The sequence below is a fragment of the Limulus polyphemus genome, unplaced genomic scaffold, assembly GCF_000517525.1.
Source record: "Limulus polyphemus unplaced genomic scaffold, Limulus_polyphemus-2.1.2 Scaffold5707, whole genome shotgun sequence".
NCBI lineage: Eukaryota > Metazoa > Arthropoda > Merostomata > Xiphosura > Limulidae > Limulus > Limulus polyphemus.
In genome coordinates, this window is record NW_013671317.1 from 6834 (window position 1) to 25012 (window position 18179).

At 30.3% G+C, this 18179-nt stretch overlaps 1 protein-coding gene across 1 annotated transcript in view; it reads left to right on the forward strand.

Annotated features, from left to right (window-relative positions):
- The window catches only part of LOC106472888 (dynein heavy chain 6, axonemal-like), a 34088-nt gene that overhangs the window by 1827 nt on the left and 14082 nt on the right, over positions 1-18179 (forward strand). The window contains exons 2-9 of the mRNA XM_013933557.2: positions 870-1022; positions 1626-1733; positions 3283-3473; positions 4800-4893; positions 8714-8954; positions 13097-13197; positions 15660-15764; positions 16671-16785. Of these exons, the coding sequence (XP_013789011.2) occupies positions 945-1022; positions 1626-1733; positions 3283-3473; positions 4800-4893; positions 8714-8954; positions 13097-13197; positions 15660-15764; positions 16671-16785 (1033 nt within the window). The 5' untranslated portion in view covers positions 870-944. The remainder of the gene's footprint in view (positions 1-869; positions 1023-1625; positions 1734-3282; positions 3474-4799; positions 4894-8713; positions 8955-13096; positions 13198-15659; positions 15765-16670; positions 16786-18179) is intronic.

Consider the following 18179-nt stretch of genomic DNA (forward strand, 5'->3'; position numbering starts at 1 on the left):
ATTTTAGGTACAAAGTGTTTTAAGATTCTTAATAATTATTGGGAATGAAACTGTTTTATATATGAGCCTCCTAAATAATTTATGAATTGGTTAATGAGATTTTTTATTAAGAGATTTATTAGAACAGTTAAGTTCACTTGCAGAGTTGTTACGATAATTTTACGACTTTGGTAATTAGTATGTTAAAAAATAAAGCAGGAAAATTAATTAAAATGAAAATGACCATAAAATTTTAAAAAATAATTCAATATTTTAAGATATTTGAGCTGATAAAAAAGTTATGCAAAATCCGTTATCTCAGAGTTAAGAATGTAGTTTTTTTAACATTGGAAAAATTTTATGCAAAATAAGGTTTAGTATTTTCATACAAATGAATTATAAATCAATTACCTACTAAGCAAACTTTTAAGATGTATTCAGTGTTTCTGTAAGTGTCCTTCACAATGCTATATGCTAATTTTCAAATAATGGACTTGGAAAACGTTTTATGATTGTACATAATGGTGTATACGAGCTACATCATCTTTGTAAAAATATACCATGTATACACATTCCTTAAGTTTCAGTAATCATTTATAACTTCCAAACATGAACTTGAAAATCTTAACTATGTGTTACTTTATAGTTATTAATCAGTAATATAAGAAGCTAGATCCAGAAGAGTAAAATATATTTCAATACTGAAATTTGATTAATAAATAGAAAGTTATTGAACAATTAAATGCAGATTCAAACTTTGTTTTATTTATTACACTAGTATTTTGTTAAAGTTTTGTGAGTTAAATTTAATTTTACATAAGTTGCAACATATTAATAGTAAGAAACAAATATGTTCATAATTATAACTGTTTTAAATGTTTTTCTTTTAGAGTAATATTAGAAAAAAACCTCAAGAAGTACCTTGGCTGACAGATTCTCAGTGGTTTAATTGTTGTTGTTTGGAAATGAGTATTGATATATTCCAAGGCCTTAGCTCTGTTCTAGCATCTACACATCTGGCTGTGTGTATTGGCTCTCTTCAGGTGCATTCTTTTATCTTACATGCATATGTTTTATGGCCAAGTTGTTAAATTCTTTATTTATGTTTCAATAACTAATGGTTTTAACAAGAAATAAGTTAATACTGGAACTAATCCATTTGTAATCCGTCAATGTTATCATTAAAACATATTATAAAAACATAGTTTTGGTTTTGTTTTTCGGTAACTTGAGATTGATGTAGGTTTTGTTTCAATCATACATTTATACCCACTTGTAGTGAAAAAGAGTTGGAGGCTATTTAGCTTCACAGTTGATATTTAGCCAACATGAAAGAAAAATTGTGTACAACATTCAAATGATGCTGGCCTAACACCTTGATGAAAATATTGTCTCTAATAGTTAAACTATAAATAACTTTCTGGTCTGTTTGTGTTTTTTAATATCAACAATAATTTAACCTTTGTCTTATGACTATGGATTTAATTTTTAAATGATATATATTAATGTTAGAATATAAGATTCTATATATCTAATTCATTTTAAGTTCAAATGAGATAGAAAAAAAAGGCTTATAAGTTGAAAATGGTTTCTTCTTTACCTTTTTGAATTATTGTGACTGGTACCAAGTTTATTATTTGCTTTAGGTAAATCTGACTCCTATTCAGGCTGGAACTGATCAGAGTGTGGAGTGGAATAAGAAGCTGAGTGACTTCCAGAAGTTGTTGTTAATCAAAGTGTGCAGGGAGGAAAAAGTATGTTTACTACAAAGTTGTGTGCTTGAGATTGTAATACCATTCATTCACAGGATAAAAAAAAAATGCTTTCTTATTATGTGTTGTAACTGTTTTGACAGATAATGCTGTTATATAAGCAGGATGTGAAAAATTAGACATTTATTAAACACTATACATGCCACTTTACAAAATATAATCAATCAGTAATAAAGAAGTACCTGCCAGAACTTGGGAAAGAAATAATCTGTTTCTGTACCAAACAAATACAAGTATTCCAAGGAAGCAAAGTTTTAATATCAAAATCACAAAATAATAATAATGAATTAGGAAAAAAGAACCAGAAAACAAAGAAAAACCTAATTTGTAAAGTATTCAAAATAACAATATTAGGCACTTTTTAAAGAAATAACGTTAAATCTCAAATAAAAGATCAAGATAGTACTTGTAATATTATCTTTCAACAAATCAAGGGTCTTATGTATAACAGTTTCACAAATCTTTAACCTAACGCTCTCTCTCTCTCATCCTCATCAGTCTAACTTGAAGTCTTAAGACTTTTTGTTGTCTTGACAGATTATGAGATTACATGACCAACCACTAAACATTTGTTTTACATAGTTAATTATGAATGTAGTATCCATATGTATATGGAACCTTATGTTGATGCTGTGATATAAAAATGACTTCTTTAATATTTAATGTTTAAACTGGAAGGAAGGTGAGCTAATGTTTCAGGAAAATATGAATAAAGCTGAACCAAACAACAGAAGGAAAATACACAAGTGATAAACAAAATCATAACTAAAATATAATAGAAATTGGAACTTCACAGTACTCTTACATAGTTTTATGTATCATTTATGAGTACTAAAACTATTATTGCAGACATAAGTGGAAGCTTAAAAAATAGTTAGTAATGATAACTTTAACTTTTTTTTCTTTAAAAGTCTTATTAACAGCAATAGTGTACTTAGAAAATTAAATACATAGTGCAATTCGATTAACATATAAAGATAATCAATTACATGATTTTCGTAAACATTCCAGTGCTATTTAAAGTTTTTTTATTCCATACTAAATATTGAATTCAATATATGTTTTAGTTCTATAGACTCTGAAGTTAACAAGAATTTCTATAGTACCATATGTTACATATTCTCACACGAAAAATTTGGAATACAACTCCAATAAAAATACATTTATTTTAGAAAAGATAAGCTTATCAATTGTGACAATTTTGGAGATATTTAACAGTGTTTAAAAATGTTTGCAATACCATTGTAGAAATTAACTGTCCAGTTAATTAAAGTTTGATAATTGATAAAGATTTGTTTTACATTTCTATTAACTGTTTTTTTTTACAGATTATTCATAAAATTCATACAGCTTTAGGATATATGTATTGAACACAATGTATTTGCTTTATACATATATGTCTATTATTATAAGATTCTGTAATACCATAAAATGTAACATCAAAGCCAAACATTTGTATGGCAAATTCTTCTATTGAACACTGTCAAAAATTGCTTTTATTATAAACTAATGATGCACATTGTTTTCAAAGGTGTTGTTTGCTGTAACTGAGTTCATCGCTTCTAACCTTGGCCAGCAATTTGTAGAGAGCCCCACCACTGACCTGCATACTCTCTACAAAGACATTAATGAAGTTACACCTTTGATTTTTATTCTCAGTACTGGTTCTGACCCTATGGGAGCATTCCTGAGGTTTGCTAAGGAAATGGATTTTGTAGATAGGTTAGTGTCTCTGTACCATTTAGGAGTGACTAATGGATCTGAAGGAAGTTTAACCCTATCAGGACTGCTTAGCTATTTTCAGGTGTCTACTGCATATCATATTTCAAAATTTAAGTTCAGAAAATAATTTCTAACTCTATTTTCAACAATTATAATTTATATTTTTTCACTTTGTAACATTTATTTAGTGTATGTTGCAAAGGAAAATAAGAACATATTCCAATTTTCATTTCTCTGCAACTCTGAAGACTCTTGCCTGTAAACTTATATCTATTTAAAAGATAAAAGCATTTTCTTATATCATAAGACATCTGATAAGCTTATGTTTAGTGAATATGGTGGACATATCCTTATTATGGTTTGTTTGTTTGAAGTTAAGCACAAAGCTACACAAAGAACTACCTGTTTTCTGCCCATCACAGGTATCGAAACCCGGTTTCTAGCATTCTAAGTCCACAGACATACTGTTGTGCCACTGGGGGGCCCATATTATGGAACATTATTTTTATGTTTATTTATTCAATACATATAAATAAAATAATGTATAATTTATTTAAAAGAAACTGTATTTATTAGATGTAAATTGACCTTAACCAAAAATATTGTTACTAAGACTGAAAGAGGTAACGTTGATGCTGCAAAAAATCAGTTCCTACTTCCTAGGTCACTGATAAATTTTTGTCTGTTTTCACTCTGTTTTTATAATTTATAGCCGGACGATGTAAATTGATCTTAACCAAAAATATTGTTACTAAGACTGAAAGAGGTAACGTTGATGCTGCAAAAAATCAGTTCCTCCTTCCTAGGTCACTGATAAATTTTTGTCTGTTTTCACTCTGTTTTTGTAATTTATAGCCGGACGTCATGACTTCTACAATCTGAAAATAAAGTATCAAAAGACATATGTTAAAGAATATTGGGACACTGACTGGATAGAGAAAATTAAATTTTCTGATCTACAATAAAAAAATTTAAATTCTAAATCATGAGGAGGTATTTTTAATGTTTTCTCAAAAGCAGCGTTACACAACAAAATTTTGATAATTTCACAATATAGAAAATGATGGAATAACTAAACCAAATCATATAAATTCTTTAAAGCTGAAAGTTATATTATTTAGTAAGTTTCTATTAAGTTTAATGTAATATTGTTAAGTATTTTCATTCTAAGAAAGAAAAAAATCAAAGATATCAGAAACTCTTCCAGTCCAGAAAGGGTTAAGACATTGTCAAATATTGTAAAATAAAATAAGAAATGGTTAATGATAATTGTTTTTGTTTAATAGAGTGATTTCTTAAATTTTTACCTGTTTTGGTATTAACCAGGGTGCAAGCCATTTCACTAGGGCAAGGACAAGGACCAGTGGCAGAAAAGGTGATAAATATGGCTAGGAAAACTGGAGATTGGGTTTTCTTGCAGGTAGGTGATAGCATAAAGCAGTGGTTCCCAAAATCTTTTAGTCAGAGGCTCCCTTGATGTAAATAAAAAAGTTTGAGGTCCCCCAACATATAATTTTAGCATGTTAATTGAAAAATGGTGAAATAGTAAAAACAGTAACATCTCCTTACAACATACTGTATCATTTAATTAATTCAACATAATTTTTATCGGCTTATTGTTTATTTAGTATTAAAATTAATTCAACATCTTTGTTTTCTTTCCATTTTTTGCCGGTCTCCCATAAAAAAGCTAAATGGTCCATAGGGGTCTGTGGCTCCCACTTTGGGAAACACTGGCATAAAGTATCAACTGCCTGCTTATATTTTCTTTTACTGTTAGCTAACATAAATCTGTTCATTTAAAGTCAACCAACGTTTAATTTTTTATTGCACAGTAACAAATGGAAAGTGTTTAGGATGTTTTTAGAGTGAGAAAGTAAACTGATAAGAGTCTAATCTATCTCTAAAGTTAGGTCAAGAAACCTCTTAGTGAACCAGAAGAGTTCACATTGTAATTCAAAGAGGTTAACTTATGGACTGGCCATCAAATTTGTGTGAGACTTTAGCAGTTCACCATTGAAATCTAAACTAGTAAAACACCATTTTGAACTTTTCTTGTGTTTATTTGAGAAATGTGTCAATACGGTGAGAGTGAATGAGTAATTTCTGGGAAAACTATTCCTTGGGATCTAATGCATGAAATTCAGCAAGTGTTTGGATTGCTGGTGTTTTTTTTGTTGTTGTGTTATGTAGTTGTGACCCCTCATACACATGTTAGCACCTTGATGCTTAACTCTTAATTAATTGCCTTATTAATAATATATGAAAATAGTAATGGTGACTTGTAATTGCTATTTAGGAATCCAGTGATATTTGACCTAAACCCCAAAAATATAGAACAATAAAAGAGATACTTACTTCATGCATCTTGGTATATCTATATGCAAGTTAGAGTCATCAGTCTTTCATAGCCATAAAATTGTTGGTATCCATTAAAAGCTAGCATGCCAGAAAATACCTAACTATTGATTGATTTTTTAAACTCCAAATCAAAATAAATCATCACATTTTTTTTATTTTAATTACCATTAGTCTCATAAGGTTTGTTGCAATACTCTTTGTGAACTGAGGTTTACAGTGAATGTAGCCTGTAGCAAGCATTATAGAAAAAATAAACTACCAAGTGATAGAAAACATTACAACAATATAAAAAGTAACACACACTGTACATAATTATTCAGAAGATAATCCAAGTATAATCAAAACTTTTTATTTAACATTATCAATAACAGATAAATAAAATTGCCCTGGTAACTAAAATGACTTTTTGAAATTTACTAACAATTGTATTTCAAAGTCATATATAAATATTTATATGCTGTTCAATAAATGTACTTTAATTAATAGCTATAAAATAGTAAATATCCTCAGTGTAAAAGAGTAAAATGTTAAGCACATTTATAAATCTTGCTCCTTGGTCACACAGAGTTGCCCAGGAAGTCTAGAGACCTAATGTGAAAAAACATTCTGCAAGTTGATGCCTCCCAGGATCTTTCCAAAAGCTGTTTTAACCATTTTTTGTATTTTCTAGTATTGCCTCACAGTAGCTGAATAGGAGAGTATTCAAAAATAAGAACTCCTTAAGCTAATCATATACCAATTATAGTTTACAAAATACATTCATTCACACTCGATCATAGGAAGAACATCCCCTATATCTCTCCCACTGCACAGTTTTATTGCAAATAAAGCAAAGAACAGGTGTAAATATATATATATATATATAAATTGCTATATTTGTTGGGTCTGATATTTAATAATTTTTATAGATTTCGATCCAAAAGAAATATAAATTAACATAAACTATTTATAATCAGGCCTGTCTATGGGTATTTTTGGATGTACATCTCTAAGTTGTTTGCTCAAGTTAACAACTCTTAATCAACATTTTAAAAATTAAAATTGACAAAAAAAGTGAGCTTCAAAATGAGCTGTTTTCAAGATTGTCATAATTTTTATCTAAAGTTTCATCAAAAAAGTAAACGGCAAGTATACTATTTGTATCCTATATTCGGTGCATGATGACTTGTAATGATTTGTACAACTTTTGTCTAATAAGAAATCAATTTGGAACAATTTTTATAATAGTAAAAATGAGCTTTAAACCTAATTTACTAACTATGCAAAGCTAGAAATTGCTAGAGGAAATATTTAGTAAAGATTAACACCTTAAGATTCAAACAACTGTTATTCTGTCTCAGGGAAAAAAACGATATTTTGTTTGTGTTATTTCTTTGAAGATATTACATATCATGTAATCAGATGATTATGGAAAAATTCAAATGCTGGAAGTGGCATAGTGGTTAGCATGCCTGGACTGTGAATTTGAGAATTCATGGTTTGCAACCCAGTGCCACAAAAACACTGTCTATACTTTAGAGCTATGGGTACATTATAAGAGTGACTGTCAAATCCCACTATTCAATTAAAGTAACCCAGGAGTTGGCAGTGGGTGCTGTTGACTAGCTATCTTCACTACCAATGCAAAAGTAATGATGGCTATGAACAGTCACTATATAGCCATTTCATGAAATTCTAGAAAAAACAAAACAATTTCATTCTTGAAATAATTGTGTAATGTTACTTAAGTCTTGTATTTGAGGAAGAGTTACAGTTTTTATTAAAATCTTCCAATAACAAGGCCTATAAAGAGCTTTGATATTGTAATAAGAAATATAACAACATGTCAAAAATGTAGCAATGGTTTGGTTAATATCATGTCTCTTCAGTTCTTGTAAAGTATTACGTTTATGAATTGGAGAGAATGATTATGTATACTTCATTAAAAACATTTTTTCTCAACATCTTTAAACTAAAGTTACATGTAACTTTTATATCGACAAGTAACTGAGCAAAAGAAGTATAATGCTGCTAAAATCTTCAACTATTTCATATCACAAAGGTTATTTGTTATTATTATTATTTCATTGTAAGAAATGGCTGAGCACAAACAAAGGATTTGAAGAAACTGATAAATCTGTAGCATTTCTTAAAAATAATTCAATGTTCTTGTGTGTTATCATTTCTTTTTTCCTGCCCTGGTGTTTAGTCTTGTACAAGAACTACTCATGCACTCCTCCTTTTTTTATAGTTTACTCCATTTTTTTTTGTTTTGAAGTAAAGCACTGGGAGGAACTATATTGTTCTTTATTTACTTTTTGTGGATAAGATGTTGAAAAATTCTTTGTTTTTCCTTGATGAAAAAGCTGTGGTATATTAGATGTTATGTATATTATATATATATATAAACTGATTCCTTGTGGGAATAGATAAAAAATGTCAACTTTCTTCATTTTTCTCATGTTTAATTTAGTTTCGGTTTCAAATTGCCACAGTGTCCTCTTCATACTGAATATGTAGATTATACATTTTTGTATGCTTTTCTTGGTGTATAAAGCTGTCACTTATATATCTTATCTTGTACATGAAACTTTCATATTTGTAGATTTCTGTATATCATTTGAGATGTGGGACTAACTTCTGCTTAATTATCTGTATACTAAGGTGTTTTGGTGTTAAACTAGTAAAAAAATAAACTGTTATCCGTTTGTTTTAGTGGGTGCAAAACAGTCTTACTTTTGAATATCTGAAGAGACAATATCTATATCAATCATACTTATGCTACATAAACCTGTGTTTAGTTTCTCATTACATCTAAACCGTACTGTTTATATATATGTCTTTTAATATATAGAAGTGTCATAATAATATTTATAATAACTATTTTTTATGTTATGTAGAACTGTCACCTGGCTGCATCTTGGATGTTTTACATGGAAGTAATTATCAAACAACTGGCAGAAGGCTCACAGAAGGTTCACAGAAATTTCCGACTCTTCCTGAGTTCCATGCCTACAAAAACTTTCCCTGTCTCTGTCCTGCAGAATAGTGTCAAAGTAACCAATGAACCTCCAAAGGGATTAAAGGCAAATACTCGCAGAGCTTTTAGTGGGCTATCTCAAGAATTCTTTGAAGATCACAGTAAGGAATATTATCATAATTGTTAATGTAGCATAATTTCACTGTCGTATTTTCAGTTTATGTTTTTTTCTTAATTTTTTTATTTATTGAAGTTTTAGATAACTATAAATTAATTTCATACTGTGCTTAGCTGATCATTATGATATCAAATAATAATTCTATAGATCAAAGAGAGAAAGAATCATCTAATATACCAATTTATTTTTGTCTGTAGTTGGTGTATAGCTTTGCACTTCATGTACCTGTCTGTATACTCTTTCGTCAAAATCAGTGTTTAGGAGGTTATTTCTAGCTTGTAGGCTAGACTGAGTAAGTGTGTTTGCATTGCTTGGTATAAAGAACACAAATTCAGTTACTCTCCATAAAAGTATACGTGGCTTCATCAGGTGGTAATTATTGTCAGATTTGCCATGCTGCTAGGAGATGATATTAACTTGAAACAAGAATTTAATCAGTAAAAATATTTTGTTTCTACTAATTAATCTGACATTTACACCCAGTTGAAGGGCCAGGAACATTATTTTGGTATGTTTGGTGGAGGTTAAGAATTGGTACTTGAATTAAATCAAATAGAAAAATTACACACACACACACACATACATATATATATTTATATATGTAGTTTGTATATATAAAGCAGAAGTGTTGTCTGTGTGTCTACTTTTAAACCTACTGTTTTTGACTGACCTGAATCAAGCTTGATATGTATTCCTAAGGCCCACTAGGTCCTAAGGGGGTCAGCATTTGGTTTTACCCCCCATGTCACCTCCCTTAAGCCACCCATGCATTGAACAGGTATGTCAATTAATATTACATAAAGCTACAAGACTGAAATTTTAACCCATTTCTTTCTAGTTTAGCATCCATATAAATAAGGTATATGTTTTAAAGTGGGATGTTTTAGACATACGTTTTAACCCAATAGAGCATAAAAAGATGCTACTTGAATTTTCAAAGTATGAAATTTACCCAAACTAAGGGCAAGAAATTTAAATCAAATCTGTTTGAAGAATGTCGTTGACTGACTAGGAAACTAATGTTTATAAACTACAGTTTATAGGACCAACACCTATAGGTGCTTATCAATCATATTAATAAAAAAACAAAATTGGACCAGTTAAATGTATGGCTAAATTTTAGCTAAGTGCTAGAATAATCTCATCCACAGAGAATCAGTTACAATTTATATTAACATTATTAATTAGAATTTCTGATAAAAAAGTTAGTAAACTATATAAATATGAATTAAAGGTAACTTGTAAGTGAATGAAGCCAAATATGTTTGGTAAACTGGCTAGACATACTTAATGTGATGACATAAATGCAAATGTATGGAACACGGTTGTATCATGTGTTAGCTATTCCCCTCAGTTAATATGTAAAGTTTTTGAAATTTCTGTATTATTTTTCACTTCAGTTTGGATGCAGAAAATCGCTCAATAAGCAGCTTAACTTTCCTTTCTCTGATGTAAATAACATATGAATTTACTAATTGGAAATTAGTTGTATTTTCTTATAGAATAGATAGATCATGAAGTTTTGAGATAGATGGTTGTCTTTTCTGTCGGTGACAGAAAATGGCCATAGGCTGCCACACCCTTGCATTTGGATTGTTGGGGATGAAAGACATATGTGGAAGGTGGAGTTATGTGTAAACTTAGTTGTGTTGATGTTATTTGTTTTGTATTTAAAGCCAGATTTGCCCCTGTAAGAGTAACTATGGATATGAGTTATCCATTTTCACCTAATTTGAACTCTTGTGACTTTTTCTTTGGGGATTATTTGAGCTTAAGGATATCACAAGAACAAAGACAACACTGAACATGTCATTCTCATTTGCAGTTCATTAAATCTTCCTAATACAAAGTTAAAATGTATAAAAACTCACCCTGTACTTAGCAGTGTACACCTACTTGTTGGTGAGTTGATATCAGATGAGTTGTTTCTAGGTGACTTTGTATATTTTTATAAAAATATTAAGTAACAGAAAAATATGTAATTTGTATTCGCAGTTATCTTTTGCTAACTGTAGTTTTTTCATACATTTATATGCAATAGTATGAATTCACACTCTTTTTATGGGACTGAACCTTTCTTTGTAATGTTTGTTTGTTTGAATTTTATGCAAAGCTACTCGAGGGTTATCTGCACTAAACATCCCTAATAGAATAATGATAGAGTAGAGGGAAAACAGTTAGTAAACACCACTCACTACCAACTGTTCTATATCAACAAATAGTGGGATTCACTGTAACATTAAAATGCCCCCACTGCTGAAAGGGTGAGCATGTTTGATGACAGGAATTTGAACCCACAACCTGCAGATTATGAGAAGAGAACCCTAACCACCAGGCTCTCCTTAATGTTTCTTTGAAGAAATAACAAAAATACAAGCTTAAAAAATTTACCCTGAAGTAGCAAATTTTTTCTACAATATGATCTGATTATGATTTAACACTGAGTATTATATTTAGATACAAGATTATCATATCTACATTTTAATAACATATATTTAAAAGGTTGAAATTTTTTTGATAAGATGTGCTGAAATATCAACATATTTTTTTTCTAAGAGTTGGGATTTTTTTCATTGAAGCAAAATTTCTGTAAGTTTGAGGGTTAAAATATCTTGAGAAAAATGAATAATAGGCTTACTTGGAAAAAATATGAGAAACTATTTTAACAGGTTAAAAAGAGATACATAATTTAGTGTATGTTTCTTTTTTATATTAATTTTTAATTTTTTATGAAAGTAATTAATTTAACATGCTATTTTAATTTGCACTTTCACAACTCTTAACATGTTTTGGCAATGTACCCTTTATAGAGGTATTTAATGAACATCCTCAGATCAACTGCTCTGAAGAATGTTAGAAGTTGATAGTCCATTTTCATCATACGTTTTATTTTGTTGTACCTGTATTTCCTTTTGTATTATAGTACTTACTTGGCCTATCTTATATCTATTATTTTTGTATCTGTTTAATTGTATATTTTATTGACAAATCTAGCTTTTAAGAAATTTTTGTACCATCCCTCCACACATGGCACTGTAATTAATTTATTTCAACCTTTATCACATTTTTTTCCATTTTTGAATTTAAGAACACCTGATAGATTATGCAAGATAGTTAACTTGCATAAATATGATTGCTAGAAATGTATCTTACTTTGACAAAAGTTTTTTATAATAGGCTTCATGAATTAGCCTCTTACTCTGTTTTATTTTTTAATCATATACCAGTCAACATTAGATAGCATTTCAACATCCTTTTATTTTTTGTGCTTTACCTTTGTGTAGTATTAATATATTATTTTACAAGTATTTTTTAACTCCCTCAACATTTTGCTTATTTTTTTTTATAAGCATCAAGCTCTTTATCTGCTTTCATAACTCATGTTTTCTGTCTTACATAGATCTTCTATTTTTAAATTATTTAATGTTTAATTTTCTTTATATAATATTTTATTTCAGATAAAAACTTGTAATGTTTTATTTTTTGTCTATGAGAATTGGATGAACACATTTCATTACTTCTCTGAAAGTTACACCAAGAATAACAATACTCCAAGAGATAATAATGTATCACTGAATCATACGCCATAGTTTAAACTTAAACCATGCGCAATAAATGCATGTGACATGATTGACAGTATTTGTAAGATAGTACATTATGATATGTAATTATGAAAGTAGCCTGAAAATGTTGAAAAAAAACTGACAGTCCAGATTTACTCTTGTGAAGTAGATAATGTCATAATGTATATGTTTGTGTATGAGAGCATCATTGTTTATATTGAAAGGGCAACCTTTTAGATTGATTAGGTATTATTGTTAGAACCTCGTAGAAGTAAATTCCTTCTGTGCTTATTATTATGTGAAGAATATTTACCATAGCTGTAGAGATCATAGTGTGTTTATCAACTCTGAGCTGTAAAGGTTTTCTGTTTGATTATACTATTTCAAATAACCATATTAACATGTCTTTAAATTAAAAGTATGGCATTACAAGTCAAATATTTGTTGTCTATTAAAAACTATGTTCACATCAAACTTTATGTATAACTTTCATTTCATGGTGTTATTAGATAGTAGGTTTTACATTTAAACTTTTTAACACTTCATTCACTAATATCCACAGTATTAAGAAAGAACTGGAGGAAGATGGTGTTTGGCATTTGTTTTTTTCATGCTATCATTCAAGAAAGAAAGAATTTTGGCTCATTGGGTTGGAATGTCAAGGTATATCTTTAAGATAGTAATGGCAACATGTGATTTTACTTATAACTTGAATAACAATATGGCTATGTAAGTTGAGTATGTTATATTAAAATGATTTTGGAACCTAACCATAGGCACTGTTTCCAGTGACTTAACCAATATGTTTTCATATGGAATAACATGAATAGTCATTTCATTCTGCTAAAGGTATGTGCTGATTGACCAAATAAGTCTTATAAGCAACTTTTGTTGCCTTTCCAGGTAGGTATTCTTCTTGCACTGTTGCCTGGTGCATATGGACAGCTTTTTCCACAGAACTTTGTGTTTATGGATTCTAATCATGGGCAGATTGGGAAATACTCAAAAATCAGGATGGTGTATATATATATATATATATATAAAAAGAGAGATAAAGGTTAGTCAGTAGCACTGGGATAGTATAACCAGGTTATCACCCCACTGGCCCAGGTGTCTCCGGTCCACCGGGATTTTTGCCTGGTGTCCCAATTCACCCATGATTCTAACTTGTTACAAGATACTATACATTGCTTACAACAGCTAAAGTAGGACTGTCTGAGTTGTACTGGCACCATAAGTTAATTCATGTTCCTTTGTTTTCCAGTCCCAATAAATACAGGGGATGTCTCCATCTTAGAAATTCTAAATCCCAAATCTGAAAACATCTTTATAATCTGAGTGGATGAATATTTGGCACTAGGAAGGGTTGTACATACCTTACCCAAAGGGTGATTAGTTTTCAGTGTTGCCACAGTACCTACAAAATGCAAAACAATGTTAAAATGTAGTTCTGATGGATGTCATTTCACATATTCAAAATCTTTTTAATATAATGTACTCAACACTGTGTAATATCATAAGTTATCACATTTTCTGAACACATTTATATTTAGAGATACTTATTATAGTATTTAGACATAATATGGTATTGTGCTTGAGTTTGGTAAAAGGTAGCAAGAAATGGGATGTCAAACTAAAATTAAAGACAACCACTTATTAATCCATTGAATTTTTTGCTACTTGTTCATAAAGAAGAAGAAGTTAAGACTACTAGTTAAACTAAACCTTCTAACTTCTGAATAAGCTAGGAAGATTCAAATGAAAATTTTAATTATCTGGTATATAGATGCATCTTGGAACTTCATTTTAAGTATTTAATTATGTTAAATTGTTTGTAATTTAGCACAAAGCTACACAATGGGACATCTGTGCTGTGCCCACCACGAGCATCAAAACCCAATGTTTAGTGTCCTAAGTCTGCAGACATACCACTGAGACACTGGGGGGTAATTATGTTAAATTGTTTGTAATTTAGCACAAAGCTACACAATGGGACATCTGTGCTGTGCCCACCACGAGCATCAAAACCCAATGTTTAGTGTCCTAAGTCTGCAGACATACCACTGAGACACTGGGGGGTAATTATATTAAATTTGTTTGATGGCCACATTGGGCCATCTGCTGTGTTCACCACAGGGAATTGAACCCTAGATTCTAGTGTTGTATGTCTGTAAACTTAATGCTGCCCCACCAGGGGACATTTTGTTATATACAACTGGATATAGTTTATTTCACAGACATTCAAAAAGGAAGGTATCTAACTTTGAAGACATTTTTCTGTACTTAACTTTAACAATCAGTTTTGACCTTAAGCTTGACTCCCATTGACTTTTTGGAGTCTCATGCTAATCTAAGCAACTAAAGAAACGTCTTTCAATAGTTTGCTATCATAATAGTTCAAGTAACAAAGGCTCACAGGCTGTGTGACTGCACACTTATAACTGCATTGGTGAACTAAAAAAATAATTTACAATTAAAATATACTCATTAATTTTATCTCTTGAACATTTCAGCAACATATCTGATTTTTAATTCTTTAAAATGATAGGCACCTAGTATAAGCATTAAATGTAAACAATGTCATGTCCTTAGGAACTAGTCCCCTTAAAGCTGTTGCTATCAAACAACCTACTTGTGGATTGATTGCCTTATTTTATTACTCTATGGCTTGCATGGGCCTCATGCTTGTAAAATGGAATTGTAGTACATAGTGTTGCTATTTGTGATACTGTAAGTAGTGATTTTGTTGTACAATGCAAAGAAAAGCTGCAAATCTAAACTGAATATGAGTTTCCAATTTATCATCACTTTTTATTATATTAATGTTTATTTAAATAGATAATTTAACATATAACACAGGTGATGAAGATGTATAAGTAAATCAAGGTAGAGTTTTCTTTCTTAATGGTGTGCTTTTTATAAGCTTAAAATTATAGGCCTCTAAGCTCTACAATTCTTCCAGTGAATACTATTTATCTATAATGGTATAAAATTTATTGAACTTACTTGAACTCTTGAAAAAAAAATTCAATCTGAGAGTTTCCAATTAATTTGATGTTTAAAAAAAAAATGTGGTGTATTTAAACTGAAGAAGAATTGATTGGGATATTTTTATTGGTTTCTAGTATGAGTTCAGTGACAGTGACAGGGAATGTGCTCTAGATAATCTGAGGATATTCTGCCAGGATGGACATATACCATGGGATGCCTTGGAGTACACCATAGGAGAGGTGAGAGATATGATTTCAGATATTCTTTGCATGATATCAATGCATCTCTTTGTAGAGTAGCTTTAGTCTGTAGCTCAGTTATTTATATATGTGTGTCCTTAGATACATGTGAATGTTGTCTCTGAAGTTAGGCCTGTATGTGTTCTTGAGGATTGAAGTGTGGAGAAAATGTAACCATTTTAAGGTAAGCAGTGACAGTATACACAAACTATTGGGACAAGCATTAGCTTTTATCAAATGAAGTCGGTTAGGCTCACATGTGTTCTTGGGGGTTGAAGTTGTTTTCACTGGCATTACAAAAAGCCTCAAGAAACCACAACCCTACCTGTCAAGTCCTGCTCCCCTGCAAGTTCTATAGCACTATATAAGCTCACTCCATATGTAACATGATTCAACTGTTTTTTGTGATTAACATTACTTTCCTGAAGTGCTTCAGCTACCATATGTCTTCACTTTTGATCAGTTATACCATTTTGTTCATTAAAATTGTTTTCCTTTTTTAATTATTAAAGCACAATTCTGCTTTGAATGGTTTATCAACCTTATGGTTATTGATGTATACTCCTCAAGTGTTTTGTTTATTGGATTTTCCTACTTATCATTTATCCACCTTTGATCATGAGTGTTTTACAGATATCATGAATAATGTGAAAAAAAGGCTTGTATTCTTCTTTTATTATATTTTTTCAGATTACGTATGGTGGGCAGGTAACTGACACCTGGGATCGACGGTGTTTGAGAACAATTCTTATATTTTTTCAGATTACGTATGGTGGGCAGGTAACTGACACCTGGGATCGACGGTGTTTGAGAACAATTCTTATATTTTTTAAGATTACATATGGTGGGCAGGTAACTGATGCCTGGGATCGACGGTGTTTGAAAACAATTCTTATATTTTTTCAGATTACGTATGGTGGGCAGGTAACTGACACCTGGGATCGACGGTGTTTGAGAACAATTCTTAAATCTTTTTTTTCACCTCAGACTATAACACCAGGATATACTTTCTCTCCTACTGGTAACTATTCTATTTTAAATGTTGATAGACATAATTAAGTAAGCAGAAGTAAAATTTTTTGCATCTTCTGGGCTCAGAATTGAACTTGGAAATTCTTACATGCAAAGTTAATCTTCTATCAATGAGCTAAAGGGTTTATCTACAATATTGTTAATTAAGTTCTGCTTAACAACTTAAACTACCTCAAAAATGTATTAATATTTTCCATATAGATTAGATAACTCAAACTACCATAGTAGTAGTTTAGTGTTTTCATAGTGTTTAGATGATTCAGTTGAGTGAGAAAATCATTAATTGATAACCTTAAGCATGAATAAAACTGATTGCCTAAATCTTTGACTTAAAGCTTAATTTTTATGTTATCCAAATAATATTTATTTCATGTTGAATAAGTTGCTCATGTTAAGTATCAAATACAGTTTCTTTATTATTTATCATTTATCCATGCTTGGATTGAATACTGTTTGATTAAATTTTGATATATATATCATATGTATAAAGTGAGAATTTTTTACAATTTTTAGCCATGGCGTAATGGCTCCGAGTTTTTTCAAGTACAAACTTTTAGCTCATAGCTCCATTATCTCTTGACCAATTTGAGATATAATTGCAGTTTTGGACACAGGAGGTCAAACCCGTTTGATTGATGTATTTGACCATGCCCAAGGTCTCATAGATTAATTTATTCTAATCTTGCCTAAAAGAATTTCAATGTGAAGGTAGGCTGGTAGAGATCATGATGAATATTAAAATTGAACCCAGGTATAAGCATGCTCCACATTTGGTATTGCTGGCACACAAAAATATAGCTGATAAAAAAGGTCTGATAAATTAATTTACTCTTATCCTGCCTAAAAGATCTTCAAGTGCCACGGCTATTGAGAATTCCCTCTTGTTTAAAGCAATATGGGGTTCATCTCAGGTAATTCCTTTGTAAACTTCATGCTGTATTATTATTATCACAAATCATTAGAGCCTAATTTTGTTCTTGATATATTGCACATAAATTAGTTAAGGTTTTTGAAATCTGACAGGGTCTAAATTTGAGCTTCCTGCCACTGGGTTGGTGATAAATTAGTTAAGGTTTCTGAAATCTGACAGGGTCTAAATTTGAGCTTCCTGCCACTGGGTTGGTGAAAAAGAAAAGAAATTTTTAACACATACACATATATATATATATATATATAATCATGTACTCATAAATATTTATCAGTTTGAATATTTGAAACACTGAACTATAGTGATAAATAACTGAAATTTGTGACTATTTTGAGTGTAATATGTGATGTTTAAGCTTTTCTTTTGACTTCAGGTACCTACTTTGCTCCTGATTATGATTCTGTAAGTGAATACTGTTCATACATTAAGTGGTTTACCTGTCATTGATGAGCCAG